General features: G+C 40.7%; 1 protein-coding gene across 2 annotated transcripts in view; it reads left to right on the plus strand.

The window, feature by feature from the left end:
- The window catches only part of LOC127002856 (SCO-spondin-like), a 70,790-nt gene that overhangs the window by 43,461 nt on the left and 7,826 nt on the right, over positions 1 to 19,503 (plus strand). For both annotated transcript variants that reach the window (XM_050869076.1, XM_050869077.1), the window contains one exon: positions 17,174 to 17,373. In XM_050869076.1, the coding sequence (XP_050725033.1) occupies positions 17,174 to 17,373 (200 nt within the window). The remainder of the gene's footprint in view (positions 1 to 17,173; positions 17,374 to 19,503) is intronic.

Below are 19,503 nucleotides of genomic sequence, written 5' to 3' on the forward strand. Positions count from 1 at the left end.
AAAAAAACAACTGAACAAAACTACAAGACACAACAACGCCAATCAACAACGCCAATCAACAACGCCAATCAACAATCAAGAATCAAGAAAAAGTCATAAGTGGGGGCCGTTACAAAGGCAATCCCACGCCTACTATTGGATTGGACTGGACTGGAGCCTCAAGCATCCATTATCACTAATCATTAACATGTAAACATCCACTAACCCGGTACCAGCGACGGGCCAAATTTGTGGCTTTACCGTGTAGCAGCGACGGGCCACATTTTTGTCATGATATAAACCCCCTAAAATAGCATAAACTGATCACAAATGCATTGGTATATATTATGAAATGGTTTGCGTGAGTGATGATTATTTTCTCATTTTTCTCGCTTAGAGGGGCCTTTAAGAAACATGATCCCTGCAGCTACCAGGTTAACACTTAACTTTAGCTATTGTCATAAGTGGCTGAGTGGTCATCGTGCGGGGATGGTGTCCTGGAGCCCCCGATGGAGTGGCCTAAGACTACCCACATGTCCTGAAGACCACTCATCAACTTGGACTCTGGTGAAGCTCTTTAGGGGGGATCAGAGATGAGGTCCGGGGGCAGCATGAGCCAAGCGAGATGGTGCCACTGTCCCCCAGCCCCCATCAAGAAAGTTTACCAGCGCTATTTTTTTTTTTACAACAAAGGAGACAGCTCAAGGGCACAAAAAAGGAAACAATAATAAAAAAAGCCCGCTACTTGCTGCTCCTAAAAAGAATCCAAAGAGGTGGCCGCAAGAGAGGTCAATTTCGGAAGGAGAGGTGTCCAGATACCCTCCTCTTCAAAGAGTTCAAGTCGTAGGCAGTCGTAGTCGTAGGCCAAACGTAAAAAAAAATAGTTCCATTTATAGCGAATCATTAGCCTTACAGTCATTCTTTGGGAGCAGCGACATAGCGGGGTTTTAATGTATCCTTTTCCTGCCCTTGACCTGCCTCCTTTGATATATATAAAAAAAAAAAAAAAAAATCATCTCATGCGTAGCACAGAACCTGTTAAGAATTCTGAGTGACAGTCATAGCCGCCTTATACGCCGACATTAATACAGTGTCATCCATCAGGCCGGGCACACGCACCAACCCAGGAATCCGTCACAGCCACAGCATAGATAAGCACTGAGTTCCGTATTCCCAGACGCTTTCGACTCCCACAACAACTCTCTCCAATTTCTTTTTTTCTCTTCCCCATCCTTTCCTTTCCCTGTGTTTCTCTTATGTCTTCACCTGCCCTTCTTTTCTCTCCTCTCTCTTCTCTTCCTCTCTCATTCCTTTCTTCATTCCTTTCCTTTCCTTTCTTTTCTTTTTTCTCTTCCCCATCCCTTCCTTTCCCTGTGTTTCTCTTATGTCTTCAGCTGCCCTTCTTTTCTCTCCTCTCTTTTCTCTTCCTCTCCCATTCCTTTCTTCATTCCTTTCCTTTCTTTTCTTTTTTCTCTTCCCCATCCCTTCCTTTCCCTGTGTTTCTCATATGTCTTCATCTGCCCTTCTTTTCTCTCCTCTCTTTTCTCTTCCTCTCCCATTCCTTTCTTCATTCCTTTCCTTTCTTTTCTTTTTTCTCTTCCCCATCCCTTCCTTTCCCTGTGTTTCTCATATGTCTTCATCTGCCCTTCTTTTCTCTCCTCTCTTTTCTCTTCCTCTCTCATTCTTTTCTCCAATCCTTTCCTTTCCTTTCTTTTCTTTTTTCTCTTCCTCATCCCTTCCTTTCTTCATTCCTTTCCTTTCTTTTCTTTTCTTTTTTTCTCTTCCCCATCCCTTCCTTTCCCTGTGTTTCTATTATGTCTTCATCTGCCCTTCTTTTCTCTCCTCTCTTTTCTCTTCCTCTCTCATTCCTTTCTTCATTCCTTTCCTTTCCTTTCTTTTTTTTCTCTTCCCCATCCCTTCCTTTCCCTGTGTTTCTCTTATGTCTTCACCTGCCCTTCTTTTCTCTCCTCTCTTTTCTCTTCCTCTCCCATTCCTTTCTTCATTCCTTTCCTTTCCTTTCTTTTCTTTTTTTCTCTTCCCCATCCCTTCCTTTCCTTGTGTTTCTCTTATGTCTTCACCTGCCCTTCTTTTCTCTCCTCTCTTTTCTCTTCCTCTCTCATTCGTTTCCCTACGTTTCTCATTTGTCTTCCTTTTTCCTTCCTATCTCCCCGTTTCTCTTGTCTTCCCTGCCCTTCCTTTCTCCTCCGTCTGTCTGTATGTTTTCCTCCTTCCCTTTTTCCCCTGCCCTCTTTTTTTTCCCTTTTATTTGTCTTCCCCGCCCCTCCTTCCTTTCTCCCTTTCTTCCTTTCATTTTTCTTTTATTTGTCTTCCCTGCCCCTCCTTCCTTTCTTCCTCTCTTTTCTTTTTTCTTTCATATATCTTCCCCGCCCCTCCTTCCTTTCTTCCTTTCTTCTTTTCATTTTTCTTTTATTTGTCTTCCCCTGCCCTTTCTTTCTTTCCCAAGGCCACAACGGAGACCTGTCGTGTTCTCGTGAGTGTTTTTCACGTTCATGGTGCAAAAAACGTTGTCAGACTCTCCCTAGGCTCGTAAAATTACCCGTGGAAATACCAACAACCTCAACGAGAGCCTTATCGAATGTGGGTGTGTAAGCTTTGAAATGTTTGAGAATACGGCTGTGTGAGGTCACCGACGAGGAGAAGCTACAGAGAAGACCAGACGGGGGAGCAAGGAGGGCAGGGAAGACAGGAGAAACGGGGAGATAGGAAGGAAAAGGAAGACAAATGAGAAACGAAGGGAAAGGAATGGGAGAGGAAGAGAAAAGAGAGAAGGAGAGAAAAGAAAGAAGAGAAACGAATGGGAGAGGAAGAGAAAAGCGAGAAGGAGAGAAAAGAAAGAAGAGAAACGAAGGGAAAGGAATGAGAGAGAAAGAGAAAAGAGAGAAGGAGAGAAAAGTAGGGCAGGTGAAGACATAAGAGAAACACAAGGAAAGGAATGGGAGAGGAAGAGAAAAGAGAGAAGGAGAGAAAAGAAGGGCAGGTGAGGACAAACAAAGAAGAGAAACGAAGGGAAAGGAATGGGAGAGGAAGAGAAAAGAGAGAAGGAGAGAAAAGAAAGAAGAGAAACGAAGGGAAAGGAATGGGAGAGGAAGAGAAAAGAGAGAAGGAGAGAAAAGAAAGAAGAGAAACGAAGGGAAAGGAATGGGAGAGGAAGAGAAAAGAGAGAAGGAGAGAAAAGAAAGAAGAGAAACGAAGGGAAAGGAATGGGAGAGGAAGAGAAAAAAGAGGAGAAAGAAGAAGAAGAAACGAAGGAAAGAAATGGGAGAGGAAGAGAAAGAGAGAAGGAGAGAAAAGAAAAAAAGAGAAACGAAGGGAAAGGAATGGGAGAGGAAGAGAAAAGAGAGGAGGAGAGAAAAGAAAGAAGAGAAACGAAGGGAAAGGAATGGGAGAGGAAGAGAAAAGAGAGAAGGAGAGAAAAGAAAGAAGAGAAACGAAGGGAAAGGAATGGGAGAGGAAGAGAAAAGAGAGAAGGAGAGAAAAGAAAGAAGAGAAACTAAGAGAAAGGAATGGGAGAGGAAGAGAAAAGAGAGAAGGAGAGAAAAGAAAGAAGAGAAACGAAGGGAAAGGAATGGGAGAGGAAGAGAAAAGAGAGAAGGAGAGAAAAGAAGGGCAGGTGAGAACAAACAAAGAAGAGAAACGAAGGGAAAGGAATGAGAGAGGAAGAGAAAAGAGAGAAGGAGAGAAAAGAAGGGCAGGTGAGGACAAACAAAGAAGAGAAACGAAGGGAAAGGAATGAGAGAGGAAGAGAAAAGAGAGAAGGAGAGAAAAGAAGGGCAGGTGAGGACATAAGAGAAACACAATTGATGACCTCTGCGTAGGCCTATATCTAATCTATCTATGGAACAGTAACATGACCACCACCGACTGTACAGCTACTTAATCTATACATTGCCACACTTAGCCATATCAATCACACCACAAGGAAATCTATATAGTGCCATAGGAAGAGTATTATATCGGACTGTCTTACACTCATGAAAAATCTATATCTATAAACTACTTGATATTTTTCTTACTCTCTAAATCAGTAAATAATGGAAAAGCTACACGATTTTCAAGGTATCCCCTGCCCCTCCTTTCTTCCTTCCTCTCTTTCTTTTCTTTTCTTTATCTTCCTCTGCCCCTTCCTTTCTTTCTTACTTTTATCCTCTTATTTTCTTTCTCTTCCCCTGCCCTTTGCTTTCTTCCTTTCTTTTTTCCTTTATTTGTCTTCCTTGCCCTTCCTTTCTTTCTTCCTTTCTCCCTCTCTTTAATTTGTCCTCCCCAGCTCTTTCTTTCTTTTTTCCTTTCTCTTCTTAATTTGTCCTCTCCAGCTCTTCCTTTCTTTCTTCTTTTCCTCCTTTCTTTAATTTGTCCTCCCCAGCTCTTCCTTTCTTTCTTCTTTTCTTCCTTTCTTTAATTTGTCCTCCCCAGCTCTTCCTTTCTTTCTTCTTTTCTTTCTTTCTTTAATTTGTCCTCCCCAGCTCTTCCTTTCTTTCTTCTTTTCTTCCTTTCTTTAATTTATCCTCCCCAGCTCTTCCTTCCTTCCTCCCTTTCTTCCTTTCTTTTTTCTTTTTATTTGTCCTCTCTGCCCTTCCTTCCTTTCTTTCTTTCTTTCATTTATTTTCTCTGTCTTCCCCTTCCTTCGTTTCTCTTTTGTCCTCCTCTCCCCTTCCTTTCTCTATTCCTTGTCTTTCATTTCTTTTTTTCTCTTCCCCATCCCTTCCTTTCCCTGTGTTTCTCTTATGTCTTCAACTGCCCTTCTTTTCTCTCCTCTGTTTTCTCTTTCTCTCCCATTCCTTTCCATTCGTTTCTCATTTGTCTTCCTTTTCCTTCCTATCTCCCCGTTTCTCTTGTCTTCCCCTTCTCTTCCTTTCTCCTCCGTCCCTGTCTGTCTGTCTCTTCTTCCCTTTCCTTCGTTTATCTCCGTTTCTCTTTTGTTTCTTCATTCCTTTGGGCGTCTTATACGGTCACGAGGTATACGCGGCCAGCTGGGCAACCATAAAGATTTTTTTCGCAATATCCTGTTTTCTGGGCGGTTGTGTAGCGGGCTATCACGACCTCTATCGCGCCCCTACGGACCCTGGCATGTATTAGGCTGCGTGCGTGGGGAGGCTCGTGGCTGTCTGTCTGACTGTCTGTCTGTCTGTCTATCCGTCTGTCTGTACAATGGTATGAAAACAACACGGTGCCATTCTACAAAGCATCTTACGTAGAGTTAACCATTTTATAAAGAAGGAATTGGTTAGTGTCTTTCTTTCTTCTTCTACGTTTCGGCCTATGGCGCCGGTAGACTTTCTTGGTGGGGGCTTGATGGTCAGCCTCAGCCCGTTGTGGCGCAGGTAAGTGTTTATGGTGGCGCCATCTTGCTTGGCTCGTGCTGCCCTCTGGAGCTCATTTTTTATCCTCTCCTTTAAGGAGAGAATATAGAGCCCAGGTTGATGGGTGGTCTTCTGGACAGCATGTGGATGGTCTTAGGCCACTCGGCGGTGACTGAAAAATCCCAGCTTGTGGCTGGCTGCTTGCGGGACGCGAATCGCGAATCTGTATGCGGCGTCGGCACGCTAACCACGCAAGCAACCATTGTCTGTTTGTCAGTCAGTCTTCAGCTTGAAATGACAAGAATACGATCAAGGATGGCATTCTTCAAAGCACCGTATCGAAGAGTTAGCTATTAGGTGTATAAAGAAAGAATGAGTTATTGTGTCTGTCTGTCTATCTCTTTAATTACCATGAAATTAATGGGGCTAAATAACATAATACAAGGTGTCATTTTACAGAGCACTGTTACTATTATATAATGTAAAGAAATAATAATTTAGTGTGTCTTTGTTTGTCTGCCTGTCTATCTGTCTGTCTGTCTGTCTATCTGTGTCTGTCTGTCTTTCTGTCTGTCTGTCTGTCTGTCTGTCTGTGTCTGTCTGTGTCTGTCTGTTTGTCTGTCTGTCTGTCTGTCTGTCTGTCTGTCTGTCTGTGTCTGTCTGTCTGTCTGTGTCTGTCTGTCTGTCTGTCTGTGTCTGTCTGTGTCTGTCTGTGTCTGTCTGTGTCTGTCTGTGTCTGTCTGTCTGTCTGTGTCTGTCTGTGTCTGTCTGTGTCTGTGTCTGTCTGTGTCTGTCTGTGTCTGTCTGTCTGTCTGTCTGTCTGTGTCTGTCTGTGTCTGTCTGTGTCTGTCTGTCTGTCTGTCTGTCTGTGTCTGTCTGTGTCTGTCTGTCTGTCTGTGTCTGTCTGTGTCTGTCTGTCTGTCTGTGTCTGTCTGTCTGTCTGTCTGTGTCTGTCTGTCTGTGTCTGTCTGTCTGTCTGTCTGTCTGTCTGTCCATCCGTCCGTCCGCTCCGCCTCCCTCTCCCCCTTTCACCATTAGCTCGGGGCCGTCAAATTCTTCGCCCGGTGCCGTTGGAAGGAGTGGCCGGCTGAGTGAGTGACAGGCTCGTATCATCATCATCATCATCAAGGCTATTGCTCTACCCTCATTTCCCCAGCCGTGATAAGGCGTTCCAATCCTATTATCTTGATGGTCCGCCATTCCTCCATATCATTGGCTGTTCCTTACCCGTCTGTCTGTCTTTTATCGTCGCTACGGCACGCGCTGGTTGTCTGTCTGTCAGTCTGTATGCATGTCTGTCTCTGTCTCTCTATCTGTGTTTGTTAGTTTGTTTGTCTGATTGTTTATTTTCTTTCTTTATTTATATATTTCTATGTGTGTGTGTGTGTGTGTGTGTGTGTGTGTGTGTGTGTGTGTGTGTGTGTGTGTGTGTCTTTCTGTTTCTTTCCATCTCTTCTTCATGTCTTCCTACTTCTCCTCCTCCTCCTCCTCCTCCTCCTCCTCCTCCTCCTCCTCCTAAATTAATAAAAAAACAGAGAAACATTCAGTATATAAAAAGAAGACTTGAGGAATTTAATTAAAGAACGTAAGAAGAAAAGAAAAAGAGGGAGTAGGAGGAGGAGGAGGAGGAGGAGGAGGAGGAGAAGGAGAAGGAGGAGGAGGAAAAGAAATATTAAAAAAGAAAAAAAAAGATTTATGATGACAGTAAAAAGACTTCCAGGGATGTTAACGCCAAGATGAGAAAAAATGCAGCTTCTCTCTCTCTCTCTCTCTCTCTCTCTCTCTCTCTCTCTCTCTCTCTCTCTCTCTCTCTCTCTCTCTCTCTCTCTCTCTCTCTCTCTCTCTCTCTCTCTCTCTCTTTTTTTCTTTCCTTGTATTTTCTTTCAATTCTCTACTTTATCGTATTTTTCCTATTTTTTTGTTTTCTTTTTTGTTTTCTTTATCTTGGTTTTCTCCCGGACCTTGTTTTCATTTATTTTCCTCTACTTTTTCTTCTCTTTTTCTTCTCTTTTTCTTACCTCTTTTTTCTTTCCACAATTATCTTTTTTTTGCATTTTTGTTTTTTGTTTTTATTTGCTCCCCGACCTTATTTTCATTTCTCTTCCCTCACTTCCCTTTTCTTCTCCCATTTCTTCTCTGCTTCTAATTTCACCACCTTGTTTTCTTTTCTTTTGTTCTTCTTTATCACTCACCACATAACTTCAACTTCTTCAGCTTCCTGGGACGGAGATGGGCGCTGTGGCCACGCGCAGCTATAGTGTATGCCCCCAACCTTACCTTATAATTTTATATCTTCCAAGCCACTCACTCACTCATCCATCACTTTCTTATTAAACCAGTTCTTGCCTCTCTATTTGAAGCTGAATCTGTTAAAACTTAAACCCATGCATCTATCACTCTCTTAGTAAACCATTTCTTGCTTATGTATATTGAACCTGAATCTATTGAACTTAAACCCATGTATCTATCACCCTCTCATTAACCCGTTTCTTGCTTATGTATATTAAACCTGAATCTATTGAACTTAAACCCACTCACTTACCACTCTTTTAGTAGACCAGTTATTGTCTATGTCTTCTTAAACCTGAATATTTCGAACTTAAACCCATTCATCCTCCACTCTTAGTAAATCCAAATCTTAGCAAGTCCAAATCTCAGTAGGTTCAAATCTTGCTTGTGTCTATTAAACCTGAGTGTCTTGTACTTTAAACCCATTCCTACGTGTCCTATCCAGCTCTTACCTTATCCTGCCCTGCCTTTCCTTGCTTCAGATCTTGCTTATGTCTACTGTATGTAAGTTTATCTAATTAAAAACTCATTGCTACGTGTCCTACCCTGCTCTTGCCCTTCCCTCCCTGTCCTTCTCCGCTTCAGTTGTTGCTTATGTCTACCGTATCTGAGTTTATCTAATTAAAAACCCATTCCTACGTGCCCTACCTTACTCTTGTCTATCCCTGTCCTTCTCCGCTTCATTTCTTGCTTATGTCTACCGTATCTGAGTTTATCTAATTAAAAACCCATTCCTATGTGTCCTACCTTACTCTTGTCTATCCCTGTACTTCTCTGCTTCAGTTGTTGCTTATGTCTACCGTATCTAAATTTACCTAATTAAAAACCCATTCCTACGTGTCCTACCCTGCCTGCTCTTGCCCTCCCCTCCTTGCGTTTCCTTGCTTCAGCTCTTGCCTATGTCCACTGAACCTGAATTTACTAAACCTAAATCCATTCCTACGTGTCCTACCTTACTCTTGTCTCTCCCTGTCCTTCTCTGCTTCAGTTGTTGCTTATGTCTACCGTATCTGAGTTTATCTAATTAAAAACCCATTCCTACGTGTCCTACCCTGCCTGCTCTTGCCCTCCCCTCCCTGCCTTTCCCTCCCTGCGTTTCCTTGCTTCAGTTCTTGGTTATGTCCACCGTATCTGAGTTTATCTAAATAAAAACCCATTGCTACGTGCCCTACCCTGCTTTTGCCCTTCCCTCCCTGCGTTTCCTTGCTTCAGTTCTTGCCTATGTCCACTAAAACTGAATTTTTCGAATTTAAACCCGTTTTCCGTGTCCTATCCTGTTCTTGCTCCTCCCTGCCCTGCCCTGCTCCATTTATATCATTACCATTATAAGAGGCGAATCAGGCAGAGAGGGAGGAATGCGGACACTATTAGCCGCCTGTTCGGCAGCCCCCAAACACCTGAGACGCCGAGAAAGAGAACATGAAGGTGACGCAATGAGAGAGATAGAAAGAGAATGAGATAATTTTGAGGTTTATAGAAGTGAAGGAACAGAGGGGGAAGGTAATAAATGTGAGCAATGAGAGAGATAGAAAGAGAATGAGATAATTTTGAGGTTTATAGAAGTGAAGGAACAGAGGGGGAAGGTAATAAATGTAAGCAATGAGAGAGATAGAAAGAGAATGAGATAATATTGAGGTTTATAGAAGTGAAGGAACAGAGGGGGAAGGTAATAAATGTAAGCAATGAGAGAGATAGAAAGAGAATGAGATAATTTTGAGGTTTATAGAAGTGAAGGGACAGAGGGGGAAGGTAATAAATGTAAGCAATGAGAGAGATAGAAAGAGAATGAGATAATTTTGAGGTTTATAAAAGTGAAGGAACAGAGGGGGAAGGTAATAAATGTAAGCAATGAGAGAGATAGAAAGAGAATGAGATAATTTTGAGGTTTATAAAAGTGAAGGAACAGAGGGGGAAGGTAATAAATGTAAGCAATGAGAGAGATAGAAAGAGAATGAGATAATTTTGAGGTTTATAGAAGAATGTGAGCAATGAGAGAGATAGAAAGAGAATGAGATAATATTGAGGTTTATAGAAGTGAAGGAACAGAGGGGGAAGGTAATAAATGTAAGCAATGAGAGAGATAGAAAGAGAATGAGATAATTTTGAGGTTTATAGAAGTGAAGGAACAGGGGGGGAAGGTAATAAATGTAAGCAATGAGAGAGAGATAGAAAGAGAATGAGATAATTTTGAGGTTTATAGAAGTGAAGGAACAGAGGGGGAAGGTAATAAATGTAAGCAATGAGAGAGATAGAAAGAGAATGAGATAATTTTGAGGTTTATAGAAGTGAAGGAACAGAGGGGGAAAGTAATAAATGTGAGCAATGAGAGAGATAGAAAGAGAATGAGATAATTTTGAGGTTTATAGAAGTGAAGGAACAGAGGGGGAAGGTAATAAATGTAAGCAATGAGAGAGATAGAAAGAGAATGAGATAATTTTGAGGTTTATAAAAGTGAAGGAACAGAGGGGAAAGGTAATAAATGTAAGCAATGAGAGAGATAGAAAGAGAATGAGATAATTTTGAGGTTTATAAAAGTGAAGGAACAGGGGGGGAAGGTAATAAATATAAGCAATGAGAGAGAGATAGAAAGAGAATGAGATAATTTTGAGGTTTATAGAAGTGAAGGAACAGAGGGGAAAGGTAATAAATATCTAAAAATACACAAGTAAACAAACATAAAAAAAATAGAAAAAATAAAAAAAATAATTAAACATGGGCATAATATACATAATTAATTTTATAAGACACAATATTCATGAGTATGTCAAATAAATAAAACAAAATAAAACAATAAGTATATAAATGAGTGTATCTGTTTATAACCATCAGGAAAACTTTCTCGTCTCTGTCTACTGTGTCTGAATTTATTGGACTTCTTTTGGTATTCTGAAACGCTACCGACTCTCACATCAATCATTTCTAAAGGCCAAAAAAGAGCTAAAATGCGTTCTCATGAGTGTTTCTTTGGATTCATGGTACAGAGGAAGGGTCAGACTACCACCAGGGGCAAAAAACTACCCACGGAAAGGCCCACAGCTCCTACGAAAGCCTTGTCAAATGTGTGTGTATCTATTAATAATTAAGTGAGTGTATCTATTAATAACCACAAGGAAAACTTTCTTGTCTCTGTCTACTGTATATGAATTTATAGGACTTGTATCGGTATTCTGAGACGCTACCGGCTCTCACATCAATCATATTTAAAGGCCAAAAAAGAGCTAAAATGCGTTCTCATGAGTGTTTCTTTGGGTTCATGGTACAGAGGAAGGGTCAGACTACCAGCAGGGTAAAAAAAATACCCACGGAAAGACCCACAACTCCTGCGAAAGCCTTGTCAAATGTGTGTGTCCGGGCGATGAAATGTTTAATAATAATATTTAATAATATGAAATGTTTAATAATATGTCGTATTACTAAACATTTCATCGCCTAAGTTCACATATTTGACAAGACTTTCGTAGAAGTTTTGATCATTTCCAGAAGTAGTTTTATGACCCTGGTGGTAGTTTGGCCCTTCTTCTGTATCGTGAACCTAAAGAAACACTCATTTGAACCCAATTGACCCCCACTTTGACCTTTGATATAGTTGATGTGAGGAGCGAAAGTGTCTTATAATACCAATCTTAAGCCCATTGCTGCGTGACCTACCCAGCTTCCCTTCCACCAGAGCCGTATTGACATCACCCTTAATAAAACAATCCTACATCCTCTTATACATATTCCAACCACGTCTCCACACATGTTAGGTAAGGCTTGAATACGGAAGTCACGTGTGTGGGTGCAGGGGGGTGGGGGGGGGCAGGGTAGGAAAGGTGTGGGTAATGGGTATTAATAGGGAGGGTGAGGTAAGCTTGGGGAATATCGCATACGGAAGCCAGGTGTGTGTGTGTGTGTGTGTGTGTGTGTGTGTGTGTGTGTGTGTGTGTGCTTAAATATGTATGTATGTATGTATGTATGTATGTATGTATGCAAGTATTCGTTTATCTATCTGTCTATCTTTCTTTCTGTCTATCTGTATATCTATCTATCTATCTATCTATCTATATCTATATCTATATCTATATCTATATCTATATATCTATATCTATATCTATATCTATATCTATATCTATATCTATATATATATCTATATATATATATATATCATCTGTCTATCTATCTATCTATCTATCTATCTATCTATTCATATCTATCTATCTGTCTATCTCTATTCATCTATTCATCTATTGGTGGAAATTGTGAGAACCCATCACCATCATCATCCTCACTATCATCTTCACTATCATTATCATCATAATCATCACTATCACCCTCACTATCATCCTCACTATCATCATCATCATCATCGTCATAAACAGCAACATCTGCAAGTAACTTCACGCATGATCACAAATTGTTGGTCAGTTCCGGGAGAGTCCGGTGGTGGTGGTGGTGGGGGGGGGGGTAGGGGGCGGAGGGGGTGGTGGTGGGGGTAGGGGGAGGTTGTGGTGGTGGTGGTGGTGGTGGCAGTGGTGATGGTGGTGGGGGAGGGGGTGGGGGAAGGGGGAGGTGGTGGTGGTGGTGGTGATGTGGTGGTGGTGGGGGTAGGTTGAGGTGGTGGTGGTAGTGGTGGCAGTAGTGATGGTGGTGGTGATGGTGGTGGTGGTGGCGGTGGCGGGGGTAGGGGGAGGTAGTGGTGGTGGCGGTGGGGGTGGTGGTGGTAGTGGCGGGGATAGGGGGGCGGGGGTGGGGTTGTGTGTCCCTTTCCCTTCCAGCTATATTGATTTTTAAGTTTTCCCGGTCTAAAAAAAGCAAAGAAAATGGGTAAAAACAAAGAAAATGGGTAAAAAAAAACAAAGAAAATGGGTAAAAAACAAAGAAAATGGGTAAAAAACAAAGAAAATGGGTAAAAAAACAAAGAAAATGGGTAAAAAAACAAAGAAAATGGGTAAAAAACAAAGGAAATGGGTAAAAAACAAAGAAAATGGGTAAAAAACAAAGAAAATGGGTAAAAAACAAAGAAAATGAGTAAAAAGAACAAAGAAAATGGGTAAAAAAAACAAAGAAAATGGGTAAAAAACAAAGGAAATGGGTAAAAAACAAAGGAAATGGGTAAAAAACAAAGGAAATGGGTAAAAAATACAAAGAAAATGTGTAAAAAAGCAAGGAAAATGGGTAAAAAACTAAGAAAGTGGTAAAAAACAAAGCAAATGGTGAAAAAAACAAAGAAAATCGGTAAAAACAAAGAAAATGGGCAAAAAACAAAGAAAATTGGTAAAAAAAATGGGAAAAAACAAAGAAAATGGGTATAAAACAAAGAAAATGGGTATAAAACAAAGAAAATAGTTAAAAAAAACAAAGAAAATGGGTAAAAAACAAAGAAAATCGGAAAAAAACAAAGAAAATTGGTAAAAAAGCAAGGAAAATGGGCAAAAAACAAAGAAAATGGTTAAATACACAAAGAAAATGAGTAAAAAACAAAGAAAATGTTAAAAAAACAAAGAAAATGGGTAAAAAACAAAGAAAATGGGTAAAAAAACAAAGAAAAATGGGTAAAAACAAAGAAAATGGGTAAAAAATCAAAGAAAATGGTAAATACAAACAAAGAAAAAGGGTAAAAAACAAAGAAAATGGTAAAAAACAAAGAAAATGGGTTAAAAAAAAGGCTAAAAACAAGCAAATGGCAAAAAAACAAAGAAAATGGCAAAACAACAAAGAAAATGGCAAAAAACATAGAAAATGGGTAAAAAACAAAGAAAATGGGAAAAAACAAAGAAAATGGGTAAAAACAAAGAAAATGGGAAAAACAAGGAAAATGGGTAAAAAACAAAGAAAATGAGTAAAAAACAAAGAATATGGATAAAAAAACAAAGAAAATGGGTAAAAAACAAAGAAAATGAGTAAAAAACAAAGAATATGGATAAAAAAAACAAAGAAAATGGGTAAAAAAACAAAGAAAATGGATAAAAAACAAAGAAAAGGGGGTAAAGATACTCTGATAGATAATTCAACTGAAAACTAAATAACATAAATTACAACCTTTTCTTCAGACTTGCAAAATTACGTTAAGGCTTATGGTTTTCAAAGTCAAGTAAACAGAAGACAGAAAGTAAGCAAAGAAAGTCTGATGAAAAGTATAATTGGAAACGCCATCTCCCGCCAAGGTCGGTATTGTAAGACACTTTCGCTCCTCACACCAACTATTTCTAAAGCTCAAAGAGGGGATCAATTGGATTCTCATGAGTGTTTCTTCAGGTTCACGCTACAGAGGAAGGGTCAAACTACCACCAGGGTCATAAAAGTACCCCTGGAAATGCCCACAACTCCTACGAAAGCCTTGTCAAATAATATGTGTTCTGGGCGGCGAAATGTCTTATGATATGACCCTAAATCATACATAATTTTCTCTTCTTCTAAGTTGCAAAGTTCCGTCAAGGTTGATACTTAAGTTTTCAAAGACTAGGAAACGGAAGACAGAAATAAGTGCGTGAAGACAATCTGATAAAAAAGTAGTTATTGGGAACTCTCTCCCTTTCGTGCTAAATTAAACAGCATCTTCTTTTCTTCAACGCTACAATGTTACATAAAGGTTGATGATTAAGTTTTCAAAGACTAGGAAACGGAAGACAGAAATAAGTGCGTGAAGACAATCTGATAAAAAAGTAGTAATTGGGAACTCTCTCCCTTTCGTGCTAAATTAAACAGCATCTTCTTTTCTTCAACGCTACAATGTTACATAAAGGTTGATGATTAAGTTTTCAAAGACTAGGAAACAGAAGACAAAAATAAGTGCATAAAGACAATCTGATAAAAAAAGTACAGTTATTGGGAACTCTATCCCTCTCGCGCTAAATTAAACAGCTTTTTTTCTTCAACGCTGCAATGTTACGTAAAGGTTAATAATGAAGCTCTCAAAGACTATAAAAAAACAGATAACTAGACTAGGAAACGAAAGACAGAAATAGATCGAAATATCTTGTTAAAAAGTACGATTGAAAACTCTCTATTCCGCGTAAATAAAACAGTGCCTTATTTTCTTAAACGTTGCAAAGTTACGCAAAGGGCGATGATTTAGTTTCCAAAGACCTGAGAACAAAAGACATAAATAAGTTAATATATTCTGATAAAAAGTACAATTATAAAATCTCCACTTCGCGCTAAAAATACAGTATCTTTTATTTTTCAACGAGAAGAAGAAAACAATAGCAATAGGGCTGGACGAAAGGTTAAGAAATGCTGGTAAAACTGATAACGGGCAGCTCTCTATTGCAGTGAACAATAACGCTGCAATGTGACGTCAAGGTTTTCCCTCACAGAAAGAATAATAGCAGCAAGGATGAAAGAGATGATTAAGAAACTCAGGTACAAATGATAACTGGAAATTAGCTTGTCATCGACCTAAATAACAGAATCTTGTTTTCATTAATGTTACAAAGTTACGTAAAGGGTCTCCCACATCAGAAAAAAAGAAACAATTGCAGCCGGAACGAAGAGAACAAATAATAAGTTCAGATGTATAAGCCAACTGTGCACCAACTCTCCATCAGCCTTAATAACAGAGTCTTCTCTTCTGCAATGTTGTAAGTTACTTAAGGGAAAAGAAAGCGAGTTTGAAGTAAGGTAAGGTAAAACAGTAAGCATAACCAATAGCTGCGCGTGGCGGCGGTGCTCATCTCCGTCCCGTTGGCCCATTGAGCCTCTATTGGGAGAGACCCATTAATCGGACACAGGACTAATGTAACATCCGGGATGCCACAGTTTACCTTCCCCAGATTTCCACAGGTAACCATTTATTGACCATTCCGAAAGAAAGAATGAATATCTTAGCCGGCTGTACGGCGACTACCCAGGCCGGGATTCGAACCCAGGCCCGCAGATTCCTAGTCAGGGTCGCTAACCACTGCACCGCGTAGGAGCAGTAAAGGCGAGGTAAATTTGAAAAATTCTTAAATAAAAGAAAAGTGAGGATTAGAAAGAATGAACACAAAAGGTAAAGGTATTCATGAAATCCACCAAACATAATCCAGTGTATCTTTTTTTTTTTGCTCAGTCATTACAACACAACCTCTTTTTTCCGTGTTGCAGCAAAGTTGTGTTGGGATCAGGTTCTCCCGGATAAGGTGGAAGAAAGATTTGAGCCTGACCAAACAAAGGCTTTAGGATCAACACACACACACACACACACACACACACACACACACACACACACACACACACACACACACACACACACACACACACACACACACACACACACACACACACACACACACACACACACACACACACACACACACACACACACACACACACACACCTGTCCGGGAGCTGATTGCAGGTGTAAAGCATCATTAGGCAAGAACAGGATTTTACCTCAACCTGCTTCTAGCGTTTTTTTCTTTCTTTTGGAACCTTCCGTTTTCTTTATTTGAACAGCTTGATGCACGCTGTGGTTTCTTTTCCTTTTCTCCTTGTTGTTGTTCTTACTCTTCTTGTTTGCTGTCTGTTGTTTATGCTACTCCGTGGTGCAGTGGTTAGTGTGACTAGCTACGAATCCGCGGACCCGGGTTCGAATCCCAGCCCGAGCAGTCGGCGTGCAGCTCACCCAGCTGTCATCCTCTCCCTCCCTTCCGGCTGGTTAGTAAATGAGTACCTGGAAAAACCTGCGGAAAGTAAACTGTGGTAACCCGGATGTCACACTGGCAATGTGTCGCTGAGTAATGGGTTCTTATCCACCACAGACTCAAAGGTCAATGGAACGGAGATGAGCACCGAGGCCACGCGGAGCTACAGCGTATGCTCCTTTCAACTTATACCTTTAAGTATAGTAACTCGTGATAACTTTTTTACTATACTTTCAAGTTATTCCGGATTGCTACTTACTGTACTGTTGAAGTTACTAGGGCTTGCTGTGTTACTGTTGAGGCTTCCTGGGATATATACGTACCATTACTTATCATTACTATTAGTTATTACTACTACTGTTACTATTACTTAACTACATATATGCTTTCTTATAATTACTTACTATTACCTACTATTGAAGTTGTATGCACTGAAGTCTACGGTTATAACAGCGGAACCTTCAAGCCAAAGTAGCAGGCACGCGGTATACACAAAATTCCTGTGTGATATCATATTATTTATGAGTGTTACTACTACTACTACTACTACTACTACTACTACTACTACTACTGCTATTACTACTACTATTACTACTACTATTACTACTACTACTATTACTACTACTACTACTATTACTACTACTACTACTACTACTACTACTACTACTACTATTACTACTACTACTATTACTACTACTACTACTACTACTACTACTACTACTACTACTACTACTACTACTACTACTACTACTACTACTACTACTACTACTACTACTACTACTACTACTACTACTGCTACTACTACTACTACCACTACTACTACTACCACTACTACCGTACTACTACTACTGCTGCTACTACTACTACTACTGCTACTACTACTACTATCACCGCCACCACCACTATCACTACCACCACTGCCACAACAACAGCAAAAAGAACAACAACAACAACAACAATACTTACCTTCCCTTCCTTTCCCAGGCGGGCGTCGGGGAGTCGGTCGGCGGCCTCCACTGGTACCTTCAGGAGGCGCTTCAGGCCAGCCACGCCCCTCCCGCCGCCGCCTCGCCCTCCCCCTCCGCCACCTCGGCAGCGCTCTGGCGGTTCAAGAGCTTCTCCTGCACCACGCGGAGGGATGGCGTCTACCCGGAACTTGCCTCCAGCTGCTCCTACTACTACAGGTAATAAGGGTGTTTTTTTTTTTTTAAGTGAAGAAAGTAGCTCATGGGGAAAATAAATAAAAACGAAAGTATCCCGCTAATACTGCTCCCATAGAAAACGGAGAGAATATATCGTCACCTTCGTAAACAAATCGCCTAGAAAGGCTATTACACTGGGCAAGTTTTCCGTTGATCTTCAGTCAAACCACGATATCCGCTGGCGTGGTTCTCATATTTCCGTGTTTTTCTGACGTCTCCACGATCTTCCAAAGCTACGGTAGATTTCATCGAAGGATGACGGCATTACTCACCATCATCATCATCAGCAATAACAACAAACAATTGAGAACCACGCTAGCGGAAACCGTGGTTTGACTGAAGATCCACGGAAAATTTGCCCAGTGTAATAGCCCCTTAAGTCATTGTTTTCTACTTTTCAGGAAATCAGAAAAGAACTGTCATTATCTCATTTGGCTTAAGATTTAGGGAGAAATGAAGAGGCTAAATCTAGAACACTCAAACCCTGAATGACGAAGGCAGCCATACAGAAATGGGCGTCACATGTTGAAAAATTGATGTAGACAAAAACCTGGAAATCGATGAAAAATGACTTAGGCGATTATCTTATGAGGGGAACGATATGAAAAGTAGATAGAAAGTATAGGAAGAAAGTATAGAATGTAGAGATGTAGATAGATAGAAAGTAGAGAAGAGGGATTCTTTTATGTTATGGGACAAAGATAAAAATGACTGGCTAGATAATTTAACTTTTTAACCTAACCTAGCCAGACAGTCAGGCAGTTACCTTAAACGAACAGGACACAGAAAGAACAGACAGAACAGCCAACCAAACCTAACCTAACCAGACAGCCTGAGAATAGGACACAATTGAACAGACATGACACCTAACCTAACCAGACAGCCTGAGAATAGGACACAATTGAACAGACATGACACCTAACCTAACCAGACAGCGAGAGAATAGGACACAATTGAACAGACATGACACCTAACCTAACCAGACAGCCAGGGAATAGGACACAAATGAACAGACATGACACCTAACCTAACCAGACAGCCAGGGAATAGGACACAAATGAACAGACATGACACCTAACCTAACCAGACAGCCAGAGAATAGGACACAAATGAACAGACATGACACCTAACCTAACCAGACAGCCAGAGAATAGGACACAATTGAACAGACATGACACCTAACCTAACCAGACAGCCAGGGAATAGGACACAATTGAACAGACATGACACCTAACCTAACCAGACAGCCAGAGAATAGGACACAATTGAACAGACATGACACCTAACCTAACCAGACAGCCAGGGAATAGGACACAAATGAACAGACATGACACCTAACCTAACCAGACAGCCAGGGAATAGGACACAAATGAACAGACATGACACCTAACCTAACCAGACAGCCAGAGAATAGGACACAATTGAACAGACATGACACCTAACCTAACCAGACAGCCAGAGAATAGGACACAATTGAACAGACATGACACCTAACCTAACCAGACAGCCAGAGAATAGGACACAATTGAACAGACATGACACCTAACCTAACCAGACAGCCAGAGAATAGGACACAATTGAACAGACATGACACCTAACCTAACCAGACAGCCAGCGAATAGGACACAAAGGAATAGACATGACACCTAACCTAACCAGACAGCCAGAGAATAGGACACAATTGAACAGACATGACACCTAACCTAACCAGACAGCCACCGAATAGGACACAAATGAACAGACAGTTACTCTGATTTTTTTTATGTGGTTTTAATCTTCATTAACACGATTTGTTTTTGTTTCTTTTGGTCAATTTTTTAAGGAGTGGTTAGTTAGTTTTGTTGATTTTTTTATATAACTTTTTATGAGAGTTTGTAATACGGACAGACAAACAGACACGAACCCTTCCAGTCACGTTACTCACTTGCGCTTTTCTTTAATTTCCTTCATGTCTTAGTTTCCTTTTTTATTTTTTATTTTTACGTCTACGCCTATAGCGCCAGTAGGCTTGATTGAGGGGCCTGGATGGTGTTCGGCTCCAGCCCGTCATGGCGCAGGGAAGTGTTTATAGTGGCGCAATCTTCTCTTGGCTCATGCTGCCCCCGGAACTCG

Source organism: Eriocheir sinensis, chromosome 24 (assembly GCF_024679095.1).
Source record: "Eriocheir sinensis breed Jianghai 21 chromosome 24, ASM2467909v1, whole genome shotgun sequence".
NCBI classification, from domain to species: domain Eukaryota; kingdom Metazoa; phylum Arthropoda; class Malacostraca; order Decapoda; family Varunidae; genus Eriocheir; species Eriocheir sinensis.